This window comes from Rhipicephalus sanguineus, chromosome 1 (assembly GCF_013339695.2).
Source record: "Rhipicephalus sanguineus isolate Rsan-2018 chromosome 1, BIME_Rsan_1.4, whole genome shotgun sequence".
NCBI classification, from domain to species: domain Eukaryota; kingdom Metazoa; phylum Arthropoda; class Arachnida; order Ixodida; family Ixodidae; genus Rhipicephalus; species Rhipicephalus sanguineus.
The window spans coordinates 92,970,649-92,984,312 of NC_051176.1; the positions used below are offsets into that span (position 1 = coordinate 92,970,649).

General features: G+C 45.2%; 1 protein-coding gene across 1 annotated transcript; it reads right to left on the reverse strand.

The window, feature by feature from the left end:
• Positions 1–7,676: 7,676 nt before the first annotated feature.
• Positions 7,677–8,219, reverse strand: LOC119372371 (ras-like GTP-binding protein Rho1). Its single transcript, XM_037642875.1, has one exon. The coding sequence runs from the start codon at positions 8,217–8,219 to the stop codon at positions 7,677–7,679; it is 543 nt and encodes a 180-aa protein (XP_037498803.1).
• Between the last annotated feature and the right edge of the window lie 5,445 nt (positions 8,220–13,664).

Consider the following 13,664-nt stretch of genomic DNA (forward strand, 5'->3'; position numbering starts at 1 on the left):
AGCCTCAATAGCAGCGAACGGACTGCCATGATGTTTGCTCGCCACTATCATGCCATGGTCTTATGCGGCCTTCGTGCTTATAAGCAAGGTCTGCATAGCGTTAAATTGAATATCATTCGCAACATACTTTTCGGATCTGTAATTTCTGTACATTAGACCACTACTCTATATACTCAGTACTTGCAGTGAGAGTCCTAAGAGCAGCTTGTGCTGAGACTGTGCTGTGTGTTCCATGCAGGCCTGGTGTTTTTCAAGCCTCAAAGCGTGATGAACAGATATTTGCGTTCACGCAAAAAAGAAACGGGATGCTTGCAAAGGATTTCCTGACACAAAAGTACCATGAAACTCCTCACGATGCTTGAGCCTATCACACCTGTCATGCAAATGCATGGTGGTGATAGTGAATAACGTAGCCGTCGTGCTTTCTTCAGGGCTACCAGCTGCCGCTAGGGGCGCACGTTGCTTTCTGAAAACGTCCGTTGCTCTCGCAACAAAAACTTGCGGACTCTTTGTACGAAACCATCGCGGAGCCGCAGCGGTCAGCTGTTATGTGATTACCGTTTATATCTGCAGTGGACCTAAAGTTTTTAAATCCTACCTCTCTAAGCAGGGACCTCAATATGTCCACATTACGGGTTAGGAGTGCATATCTAAAAATGGGCACTTGTTTTTCTTTCTTTCCTTTTTGCTCTTGCAGTTACCATATCTAGAAGAAAGTTTGATAACGAATACGAGGCAGCCGTCTCTAATCGACGGAAATTTCAGCATGAACTTGTCATCGATGGCATTATGCCACAAAGAGCTGGTAAGTTGCATTGTATTGCGAGTACTACTTGAAAGTTTGTGCTGACTTACCAGGTGTAAATTAGGCGGTTGCACTAGCTTTGTCAAATTGACCCATCAGAGCCTTCAGGGTAAAGTTGAAACGCAACACACACTAGCATGCTTTTTTGTGTCCTCGTCTTCTTGCACAGGGTACAATGCTAAGTCGGTGCATGGTAAGTCGCAGATGCCAGAGTGCTGCGGTGTTCCTTCGAACATTGCTCTACGAACGAGTTCATATGCTGTAAATTATTTATTGTAACAAACTGCGCAGTATGTTTTGCACACAGTGTTGAATGAATTAAAATTTATCGAAGGTCATACTCCCTTACATACAGCGACATTTTATGCACAATTACCCATTCACCTTTGCCCCCTAGTTCTACCACTTTGACAGAACACCCGCCCACCCACCTACTTAGATTATGTCCGCATTGTAGTCTCCCAGGTGGTCATAATCAGTCTAGTCACCCCCACCCACCTTCCCCTACGACGTGCCTCATAATCTCATTGTGCTTGTAGCATGTAGAAGCCTGGAGTCTAGTTATATACATCTGTTACATATCTACTCATGGCTGTGTTTATCTTGGAATGTTTATTTCTTCGGCTTGTATCTCGCAGGAACAAGAGTTCAAAGAACCGAATTCAGACTCACGGCCGTCACTCCCAACACTTGCGCCAACAGCAGCAGCAACCGAAACATTGAAGAACATTCTGTGACAGGTTTTAGATAAGAGCTGAAGCAGCCAGCTTGCTCAGCTTTCCTTAAGTTTATCTTGTAAAGGGACTGCTGCATGTGCGTTGGCCTGTATATTTATTTTATTTACTTATTTATTTTATTGCGATGGAAATTATATGGACACTCTCGACAGGATTTTGCCGTCACCGTTATGTCCCGTATAAATTCCGAATTGATAACATCCCCCCCCCCCCCACGCATTGTATCTTTTACCGCGGGTAAAAGCACGCGAGCGGGGGCGGTGAACGCGGCTGAAGCAGAGATCAAACAAGCCTGCCCATCTTCGTCGCTCGGAGGGCGCATGCAGTAACATCAGCCCGTTCGGGAGGCCTGCCATCGAAGCAGAGAGGAAGCGCCCCGCCCGTCTTGAACGAGCATGTAAAGAGTCGAGGGGGAGGGGGGGGGGTGTCGCTCGAGCAGCAACTTTAAACTTTAATTCTAATCGCGCAGTCGCGATCGCTGGCGCGTGCGCGTTATCTCGGCCGCCATCAGCGGGCGCCTAGCATGCCCTTCTACGTGCTGCGCTGTCAACGCGAAGAGACTGCGCGGAAAGAGCATCTCTCCCTGGAGCGGCGTATTCTTACACCAGCGTTTTGTAGACTTACGCGAGATCAGATCCAAAAGAATTAGTTGCCATCCTCACTTCGCATAACACTACAATTTCATCTTCTAGCCACTTGTGCGAAACAAACAAGGACGAAGAAAAGAGCACACAAACAAGCGCAATCTAACAACTGGTTTGTTTTTGAAAAGAACATCTCAAGTACCCAACAAGATCTGCGCGAGCTTGTTGCGCGCACGATTACACGCAGGATGCGAATATTCAAGCTTATTCGAGATCTCACGCGAGCACCAGCGACAACGCTGGAAGGTTCGATGACTAATGTAAAAAAGACGCATTCCACCAATGGTCCAATTACTCGACGGCCGACGACTGTTCTCGCCGCTATCAGTGCACAGCGCAAATTTGTTGTACCTTGAATTTTCATTTTCCGGTCACAAGTTCGCCCAAATAGTTCCGTATTTCCCAGTCTTGCTGCGGCCTTCACTATTACAACCACGTGACAATATTAGGGTGATTTTGATAAAGAAATTTAGGTCTACCAAGTTTGTGGCGTTGACTCAGCGTGATTAATTCAAGCAACCGAAGCATTTCCGAAAGTAATTTCGAGAATACCGCGATATAATTAGCCTTGTAGCTTTTCTCTATATCTTCAATGAGATTTATTAACCCCGATATGAACTGATCTTATATTACACTGGAATATTCTAACGTTGGTCTTACGTAGGCCAATTATGCAGGCAGCTTTACGGATGGTGTTGCTAGCTTTACTTTGCGACGAAGGAACGCAATCTTTTTTCTGCAGCTGTACAGATTTTGTTCGCTTGCGGTTTCCAACTTGTCTTTTGAAAGGGTTAAGTCTACGTATTTTACCATGTCAGCTTTGGTGAAACTTCTGGAATTCATCTCATAATTGTATTTAATAACGTGCTTTGTTGGTTTGGTAACTCTGAGCATGACGTATTTGGATTGAATCATTTTAATTTTCCATTTAGCGTCCCATCCTTCTACAGCTTTAAGAGCTCGCCTGAGTGACGCCTGGTCATTCTGGTTATTAATTTGACGATATATTAGGCAATCATCTGCCAATAACCGGGCAGTTATGTCGTGGCCTATGTGATGAACAATATCGTTTATGTAAGCTAAGTAAAGAAGGGGTTCTAAGACGTATCCCTGTGGTACGCCTGATGTTGTCAACCGATTAAATTTGGCATCGTTTATTTTCACGTGGTGTGTCTGCCCTTTAAGGTATGAGTGTTTCCACGTAACAACTTTATCATTTATATTCATTTCCATTAGCTTATGTATTCGATATGTAGCACCCGGTCGAAAGCCTTGTTTCTACCAACTGTGTGACAGTGGTGATGTTCCGTTGAAAGCCATGTTGGTCAGGAAAGAAAGGCTTCTTGTATTGAAAAAGATCTATAGTTACATTTAAGATGAGTTCAAGTAACTTGGAGCGCACACATGTTAATGAAATAGGCCGGTAGTTTTCAATCTTATGCTTTTCACCAGATTTGTGTACCGGGACAACTTTCGCAACTACCTAGTCATCTGATCTCGAGAGAGAGGGTCATTCATTCCGCATACCTGCATAAAAACTTCTTTGATATGCAGTCTGGACCCATAGATTTCTTGTGTTTAATTTTAGGAAAAAGTACCTTCATTTGATACCTTTATATCTGGCATTGGTTAAATGTACGGGGATTCAAGCGCGAAAGTGAAAACCATCTGCAGAACAATCAGTAAAGACGGATTGAAAAAAAATCATTAAAGCAAGCTGTCATAAGCGAGGAGTCCGACAAAAGTTCAACATTAACGACAATGTCCCTTGGACTTTCGTTACTCAGTGACAAATGACGCCGAAAACTGTGGGGATCGTTCTTCATAAAATAAGTCAATGTCACATCACAGAAAGTTGTTTTACCAGCAATCATCTTCGTGCGCAATGCAGCGCTTAGTGCCGAAATTTTGTGATCATTTCTTTACTTCGTTCGTTCAGGGCTAATTTTTCGTGTTAAATGTGATTTCACGTGTTATCCCTGGGTTCTGTTTATTTTTTCCGTTCGAATTGGCACAACCGTGTTCACGCAGTGAAATACACATTTAAATTCACCCACATTGCATTGACATCATTCGTCTGACTGAAGCTATCTAAACATAGCGAAATGTGATCAGTAATGCTTGTGTCATCGTCTGTCAAAACCTTACATGCGTACTTGTGCTACCAGCTTTGAACATAAAATGGTATGCTTTTCTCCAAATAAACTCTTATGATCCGAAAGGCCAGCCTCCACCAAGACTTATTCTTAAAATTGCCTGTCAAGCAAAACTAAATCTACGATAGATCCCGATTTCCCAACTGCGCGTGTGCAAATGTGACGTGTGTCATGAGTAAGATCGCGCAAAGACGACTACGAAGAAGCAGCTGGAGAGGCACTCGAAAGGGCACGAGCGCGTGCACGGAGTGGCACAAGGCTCAACGCTCGTGACACGAGCCGAAAATGAATGTGGGAGTAAGATGAGTTGGCATTGTTTGCGGGGTTTCCGGTTGAAGAACGTTGCCTCGTCAGCTTTCTACTGGCGACTGGAGTAGCGGGCGTTCAGATCCGGATGTCGTGACGCTAGCACTCCATGGAGCGTCCATCGACCTCGATGACGTAAGTGCGAGGCTCGTCGAAGGTGCTGCAGCCTCTTGTGGCAGTTCTGGGGGCATCAGCAGCAGTCTCCCTTCGAAGGTCGGCCAGCCACAATCTCTGGGACGCCACGTCGCCACTTGGAGCAGATGCCAAGTTTATAGTTAAGCAGAATCGACGAAGACGCCTAGCCACGTCAGCAAAGGCGGCCGGGAAAAAGGCTTACGCCCGTATTCTGAAACGCTCCTTACCTCAGACAATTTAGTTACCTTACGTGAGCAGCCCTTCATTCCTCCTTAACTTAAGGAACTCCTTGAAGGAGCCAGCGTTTTATAAAAGCTTCTTTCAACCTTCCTTTGCAAAGCGCCTCAGTAAGGTAAGGCGCGTGTTTCAGATGTCTGGGTTCGAGAGTACCTCTGAATTACTGACTGAACATTCGCTTTCAAGCAAGAATAGAGTTCTTTAATGCATACCGATAAATAACGGGTACACTGCTTTTTTTTGCGATATACGGACACAGACGTTTCCGTCTAACTTTCGACTGTTGCAACAGGAGAAAAGATATAGTCTAGCAACACTAGAGCTCAATCCTTTCATTGATCCATTTCAACGGCCCGTTATGTGGAAGCAAGCAATAATGATCGTTTAAAGGATTTAGGACATGGGCGAGATTGATTTCCAAAACAAAGCAGTGTTAAGCTTGTGAAATTTCCTCAATTTTGGGCAATTTTATCTCGAATGTGCTTATGTCCAAGTAAATGATTGCATTTAGTAAGAGGGCGTGTCTATCGGGTCGTGCATCACGCTTTTGTGGAGTCTTTTTTTTTAGCAAACGAGACAGTCTTACAGGGGCGGTTCCCAGGAACCCATTGTCCGAGAACCTTCAGACGTGTGGACGATTTCTTAGTAGTCTTAGTGTGGTGCCTCGAAGTTGCATTCCAACTGATCGGCATATTTGAAGAACGTATACGCCCCCCCCCCCCCCAACTCTGGTCATAACACATATTCCACGCTAGGATTCCGTTCGATTCTTTGACCTTAAGCTCGATTTCACCAGTAACAATCCTTGCTGGACATATGAACCACGCGTGTACACACTAATCCTACTGTTCTCATCTGCGTACAGTAAACTTGAAGAAAGCCTTAACAATAGCTATTTTGACAATGCATTAAAATAGTCCTGCTGCGACATAGTAGGCGCCACCTTGAAGGTGCAGGTCACTCGCCTGTATCATGAGGGATTCCTAGTCTCAGTGGCTGAGATAATCCGGAGGAAAAAAAGGGAGGGTTTCCTGGGTATACATTGTAGCGCATGTGGCTGCGCCCGTGGGTTTGCTCAGACCAACGTGATTTTATCCTACCCGGACTACCGCATCACTGTGGAAGCAGCTCGCATGGCATGCAAAGAATGCCCATGAATAAGAAGTCATCTTTAGCGTAATCCAAGCAAGAGCTGTCATTCCTGGAAGACGCGAGCACGAACAGTAGGCGATGAGGGGGCCTTTCTATATGTACTGTTTTGCATGTCTTGTGTTTCTTCTTTCCTTTTTCTCTCTTCCTATGAAATGCCTGTACACAGTAATAAACAAAAAGCTTGAGTTGGCAGTAACCGTTCCGTGCTCGTCGTCTCTGTGTACCTTGTCCTCTTCGCGCCGCACCATCTTAACGGAAAAGTTTGACAGCATTTCAGCTGCACGTTGGAAAATATGCCAGGCAAGCAATTTTTCAGCGACGACGAGAAGGATATAATTACAGAGCTTGTGCAGAAGCACAAAGAATTGATCTAAAATGAGAAATCTGACTCAGTGTCGCTGACAAAGTACTGCAGAGAAGCACCCTTTCAGTGCGAGGAGCGAGGTAAGGAGACACGAAGGTTTCCCTAGCGCTACCTCCAACTTGAGGGAGCACCAAGGAGGGCCTCGGTGAGGGAACCTTAGTAAGGAGCGTTCCAGAATACGTGATAAGGTTATAAGGCGTCCTCAAGCAGCTAAGGCCCCCTCACTGAGGTAAGGAGCGTTTCAGAATACGCGCCTTGCTGGCGGCTTGTTTGGCCGCTACGCATCGGAACGATTTGTCCGGTTCGTCGGTACCTTCGACGTTGGACGCAACCTGACCGAGTTAGGACTTTCAAGACACTTTGATCGACGCAACTAAAACACTAACGGAACCAGAGTGTTCCATTCTGGCGATGACAAGACTGAGAGACCAAAGTGACTAGACTGTAGCCAGGGCTTCGGACATTCACATTATGTAGACGTAGTGAGGACTGAGAATTTTACTGTTAGGTTATTTCTGGAGGTTTGTTTAGGGTGTTTTGGTGGTTTTCACTGCTGTTTTTTTAGTGAGCGGCTGAAAGTATCGCAGTTAGATGTCACTCAGAAATATATGTAAATATGCCTCATTCACAATTTTATATTAGGTGAGTACTCGTCGAGTAAGAAAATTTATCAAAATAATTTACTCAAATCTTATTAGTGAAGAAACTACTAGTGACCACTTCAGCATACTTCAAACTATATGTACTAGGTATTCTTCGCGCAACACAGTTCCTATTTTTTAATACCTTGGTGCTCGATGGTTGGGACACCCTATATATACACAAAGGTTGAGAATTTACTCCCAAAGAAGTGCGGCAGCCTCATCGGAATCGAACCCAACGCCGTTACATTGATAGTGCTGTTCAGCAGCTACCAATGTAACGAATAAACCTCTCTAAATGTTCTGGAGAATCAATACCCAACCAAGAGCTGTTACCGTAGAGCAGATTAACTGCAATGACTAAGGCACTGGATCGAGAGAAGCTCTTCCAGCCCCCATCTGGCTTCTCGCCGGGGAATGGTAGAGGTTTATTCTATATCGAAGAATAAATTCAATCCTGTGCAGCCTCTAGACCTGTGTAAGGTGGCAGTCTTTTGCGCTATCGAACACTTCGCACACATCGACCTTGGTCTTGGCGGAGTACTCCAGGTGACCCGTAGGCACTGGTCTTCACCGACGTGGTACTCCCTTCCTCAGGAACACCGTGCTTGTGCTTCGTCATGGCTGGATCTGCCAGCATGAGCAAGTGGTTGGCGGGGTTCATCACCTTTGCAAAGATGACGGACACGCTGGCGCAGAAGTGGCGGACCTCCGTCCTCCATGACTCCGATTTGTGCAGGAAGTCGGGGGAGTCGATGCTGAAGCGCGTCAAGGTCGCGCCTATTTTCAGGTGGGACAGAGGCCGCAACCGGTCATAGTCCTCCTGCCCCGCTGTGTCCCACCTGACCACCTCAGCCCAGACGTCGATGATGGCGACATAGTTCTCTACGACGGCGGGCACAGAGTCATCCGGAAGCTCGCCATCACCGAAGACGTTTCGATGACGCCTCTGGCTGCCCTCACCCACGCCGACGATGACCAGTTTTTTTCTGATCGCGGTCATCTGTGGTCCTCCGGCGGAGTAGAAACGCGTTGCTTCCATGACGGTTTTCTTCTTCTCCTCCTTCACATGGTTCGCACTGAGCGCTTTAGCTCAACGTTCTATAGTAATTACTCATTTATACCTGTAGAAAACACTTATGTGTGGCCCGGTATATTTTTACAAACGGGAATTTATAAAAGGCGGAAAGAAAAGTTGAGTTTGTGTGGATTTATTGCTGCTTTCAGTGGCACGATTTCGCGAAGAGAACGAAGTTCGAGAGGAAGAAAAAAGAAAACTCAATGAAACACCAAAACATGCGCTGTTTTACAAACTGAGATTTTTTTTAGTTATAACAGGTCGAATAAGTGCAGCTGCATCGCACAAAAATCATACTATCAATACTATGTGATCATGTTCAATGTGGTAATGTGTGGCGAGAAAAGCGTCAAAACTATAGTGTCATACTACGAAAAATTTGAAGCAAGCTTGCCATAGTAACACAGCGAGCGATACAAAGCATTCAAAAGTATTGTACATGCAATACAGGGTGAAGCGAATGACACGCACACGCACGCACGCGCACACGCACGCACACGCACACGCGCACACGCACACGCACACACGCGCACACACACACACGCGCACGCACACACACGCACACACGCGCACACACACACGCGCACACGCACACACGCGCACACACACACGCGCACGCACACACACGCACACACACACACAGCGCTAACATTCAACAAATGTAAGCAACAAAAAATCCTGTTGGTTGAAAATCATTTGTGTGCGTGTCTGTCTGTCTGTCTGTCTGTCTGTCCAGTCTTGGATGCGCTATACCTCTGGATGCTATGAACCACCAACAAACCCGCCGTTCAACCTTGAGCGATACAAACTCTAGGGATATGGTCGTGAAGCTGACATATCAAGCCAGCAACATTTTTTTTAACAATTAGGGCTCTTTAACAGGGCATACAGATAGGCTGATTTGAGAACACACATAAGTGCAATTGGAAGCACGAGAACACGGGGAGGAAGAACTCTTGCACGGAGTCCCCTATAAGTACTGAGGAACAAACCAGCGAACACAGTGCCGCCCCACTTATGGATAATCCCTCGCAGCGGGTTTGAGAAATCACGCCACAAGGCACCGACCAACGAACCTAGGGCACAACTCTTTTTTTTTTTCATTTCTTTGAGCACTTGACAGCAGTATTTCAAAACCGAAAGCGTAGAGCATTCCGCGTTGCGTTTCATTTACGCTGTTAACTCGCATCACTCTAGTGTAAGAAACTTCCGAAATAAGTATACAACATGCATAAAAAACACATATAAACCACAAGGTGGGTAGGATAAAAGCTGCATAGCGACAGCTTGACTAGTCCCACCTGCCCTAGAAAACACAAGCAGCAACATGGCAAGAATGGTCCATACATACACTTATAGCAACATTGAAAAAAACATACATACAGCAAACGAAAACAAGAAAACGGGAATTTAGCGATTTGAAATGGCGCAGGAAATATTTTTGAGAAGACGCATAAGAAAGGTCACACTCACAACAGCAGTTGGTGTAATGGGTTTTTTAGGAACAAAACGTATGTTTTCATCGTATAGTTTATATTTATTTAGCGTTGAGGGAAGACAGTAAGAAAGCCTTTGAAGGCCATAGCTTGTGCGTGGACGCGGAAATGCCCATTGTTCACTGTATCGGTTTACGCGAGACGATTGGTTGGTTTTCAAATCCTCGATGCTCCTGATATGAGTGGTATCCCCAGTCGTTTCGCGTTTGGAAAAACTCGTAAGCTGATACTCGTGTAGGTGGTCAACTCGGGCAATTCTATATTTCAGAAATAGATCACGCGTATGTCCCTGGTAGCTCAGCAAAAGGCCGCAAGGCTTGCTTCTGAAGCGTAACTAGATTACCTAATGATCTTTGTGTACTGGTTTGACGAAACGAGGTAACAATAGCGCAGGAGCGAAGCAAATACATAATGTGTTATAAATCATGAGCTTTGACCAAAGGAGCTTTTCCCGCGCCGTCTGTAATTTTGTGCGACATTCAAGAAGAATTACATGCACAAAAGTGTACTTTGCATTTTATGTTGACGAAAATATTTTGTAAAGTCCTATAAATTATCGCACCAGGCATATATTGTACAACATATCCGATGAAATTCGTGGCTGAAACACAAGTACTAACGGGAAGTGGTTGTTTGAGATCATTCTGTTAAGATTATGCGCAAAATGCGAATATTCAAGCTTATTCGAGGGCTTACACGAGCACCAGGGACAACGCTGCAATGTTCCATGACAGATGTATAAAAGATGAAGCATTCCACCAATGGACAGATTACTCGACGGCCGACGACCGCTACCAGTGTACAGCGCAACTTTCTTGTACCTTGACTTTTCATTTTCCAGTCACAAGTGCGCCACTATAAAGAGTTCTGTATTTCCCAGTCTTCCTGCGGCCTTTTCACCATCACAACCACGTGACAATATTAAGGTGTGATTTTGATGACAAATAAAATTTAGGTCTACCACTTTCGGGCGTTGAGTCAGCGTGAGCAATTTAAGCAACCGAAGCATTTCAGAAAGTCATTACGAGAGTACTGCAGTAAAATTAGCCTTGTCTCTATCTATTCAATGCGATTTATTAACCCCGATAGGAACTGTTCCGATGTTACACTGGCATATTCTAACGTTGGTCTTACGTAGGGCAAATATGCAGGCCGCTTTACGAATAGTGGTGCTAGCCTTAGTTTGCTGCGAAGGAACTGTATCTTATTTCTGCTGCTGTACAAACTTTGTTCATGTGCGGTTTCCAACTTGCCTTTTGAAAGGGTTAAGCCTACGTATTTTATCATGTCAGCTTTGGTGAAAGTTCTGAAATGCATCTCATATTTATATTTAATAACGTGCTTTGTTGGGTTGGTAACTCTGAGCATAACCTATGTGGATTCATTCATTTTAATCTTCCATTTAGCGGCCCATTCTTCTACAGCTTTTAGAGCTCGCCTAAGTGACGTCTGGTTATTCTGGTTATTAATTTCACGATATATTAGGCAATCATCTGCGAATAACCGGACGGTTATGTCGTCGCCTATGTGATGAGCAATATCCTTTATGTAAACCAAGTAAACGAGTTCTAAGACGGATCCCTGTGGTACGCCTGATGTTATCAAGAGATTAGATTTCCCATCGTTTATTTTGACGTGGTCTGTCTAACCTGTAAGGTATGAGTAGATCCACGTAATAACTTTATCATTTATATTCATTTCCATTAGCTTATGTATTCGGTATGTACCACCCTGTCGAAAGCCTCGGACAAATCTATAACATATAGCGTCGATCTGTTTCCTTTTATTCAGTGCAGTTGAAAGGTCGTTAAATGTGCCTACCAACTGTGTGACAGCGGAGATGTTCCGTTGAAAGCCGTGTTGGTCATCAAAGAAAGCCTTCTTGTCTTAAAGGTAACCATAGAATGAATTTTTAAATACGAGTTCATGTAACTTGCAGCGCATACACGTTAATGAAGCAGGCCGACAGTTTTCAATTTTATGCTTTTCACCACATTTGTCTAACGGCGGGACAACTTTCGCAACTACCGAATCATCTGGCATCCGTTTCTGTGCTAGCGATGCCTTGAATATGATCTCGAGATAGCGAGTCAGTCATTCCCCATACCTGCGTAAAAACGTCTGCGCTATACAGTCTAAACCCAGAGATTTCCTGTGTTTAATATGAAGGAAAAGTGTCTTCATTTGATACCTTTATATCAGGCATTGGTGAAATGTACGGGAATTCTAGCGCGAAATGTGAAAACCATCTGCAGAAGAATCAGTAAAGACGGGTTGAAAAAAAAAATCGGCAGATCCCACGTACCGTGAGAATCGATGTTATGCGAAGCATGCGCGGGACGGTGACTTGGCGTAATTTTTTACATTGAGCGAAACGTTACGGAATGGCGCTAAAGAAATGTAGAAGTGGTATACGAACACTCATATGTTAAAGAGTCGCATATGTATTATATAACCAGTTGTTTACAGTAGCGCAACGATGCCAACAGCAACATCGGTGTGACCAACACCAGATGCGGTAAGCTGACATGTAGTGCTTATACTCTTCAATACTGGATAGAGCGAATCCTAAGAGCACAAAGAAGAAACACATATGCACACGACAACCGTTACTCGCAACTAAGCTTCATTCAGGAAAGTTTCCCTGGATATACACACAGCCGAGTGGTACGCGCAGACGCACTGCACGTACGTTAGTCACACTTGCAGGTGTTATAGTTGCGTTACTATTGCTATGCTTATACTTGTCCGCTATGACGGAGAAAGCACGCACGTTTCACGAACCCGTGTGTATGTGTAGATGGGGTTCTCGACATTGCTTGATCAAGGTCATCATCACCGTGATCAGTGAGCACCAGCAGCTGAACCGGACTTGTTAATCGGATCCGTTCGTTATCGCGGCTACGAGGGGTCTAAGTGTAGTGAAGTGCGAGGTATAGCACAGCTGGTGGAAACCCTGGATGCCTCTTACGATGAAACGATCTATGATGCTTCCGGTCTTGAACATGGCAGCGAGATTTCTTGATGCCCTATCCATATTCAAGCCTTCTTTCGCGCAGTATAAAGAACAGGCGTTGTTGGGTCTTGATAAACCAATGTTCAAGTCACCGGTAATGTTGAGAGGTCTGGTTCACTCGGCAGGTTTACTTGTAGGAAGCATTAACCCCAGTTTTTGCTTATACGGCGTGGTCCACGTTACGGACGACGTCAACGAGTGTATGGTAGTTGAGCGTCTTCCAGGGGTCTTCAGTCTTCAGCTTCCTCACTATCCTTGCGTCCGCCTCGGTGGTGTAGAGGTTACGATGCTCGGCTGCTGACCCGAAGGTCGCGGGTTCGATCCCGACCGCAGCAGTCGGATTTCGATGGAGGCAAAATGCTAGATGCCCGTGTACTGTGCGATCTCGGTGCACGTTAAAGAATACCAGATTGTCAAAATTTCTGCAGCCCCTCGCTACGGCATCTCTCATAATCATATCGTGGTTCTGGGGCAGAAAGCCCCTACAATTATTATTATTGTAGCGAAGCGTTGGAAGTCTATGTAATGGGTCGCCCTCTCGGGCGCTCTCTAGTGGGTCGTCCCCTTCTCGGACAGAGCGCGGACTCTGAGCGCGAGGAGCGTGCTGTCAGAGAATTTCCTTGCGTCAATGTCAGAATTTCCTTGCGTGTCAATGTGTGTGTTCGCGGTTACTGTCTTGGTTGAGATTTTGTATCCCCTAGCTGTGGCACATACCCGAATAACATGAACTCTGGTATGCGGGTATGTGCCACACGTGACTGGGAGAAAGGGTTTCATCACGTACGCGACAGGTGTTTTGCGTTATTCATGTCATGACCAGTGAATCGTGTTCGTCATACACTGATCCCCTGCTGTGCCAATTTTGGTATATTACAAGTTATGGAGACGACCAGGAGA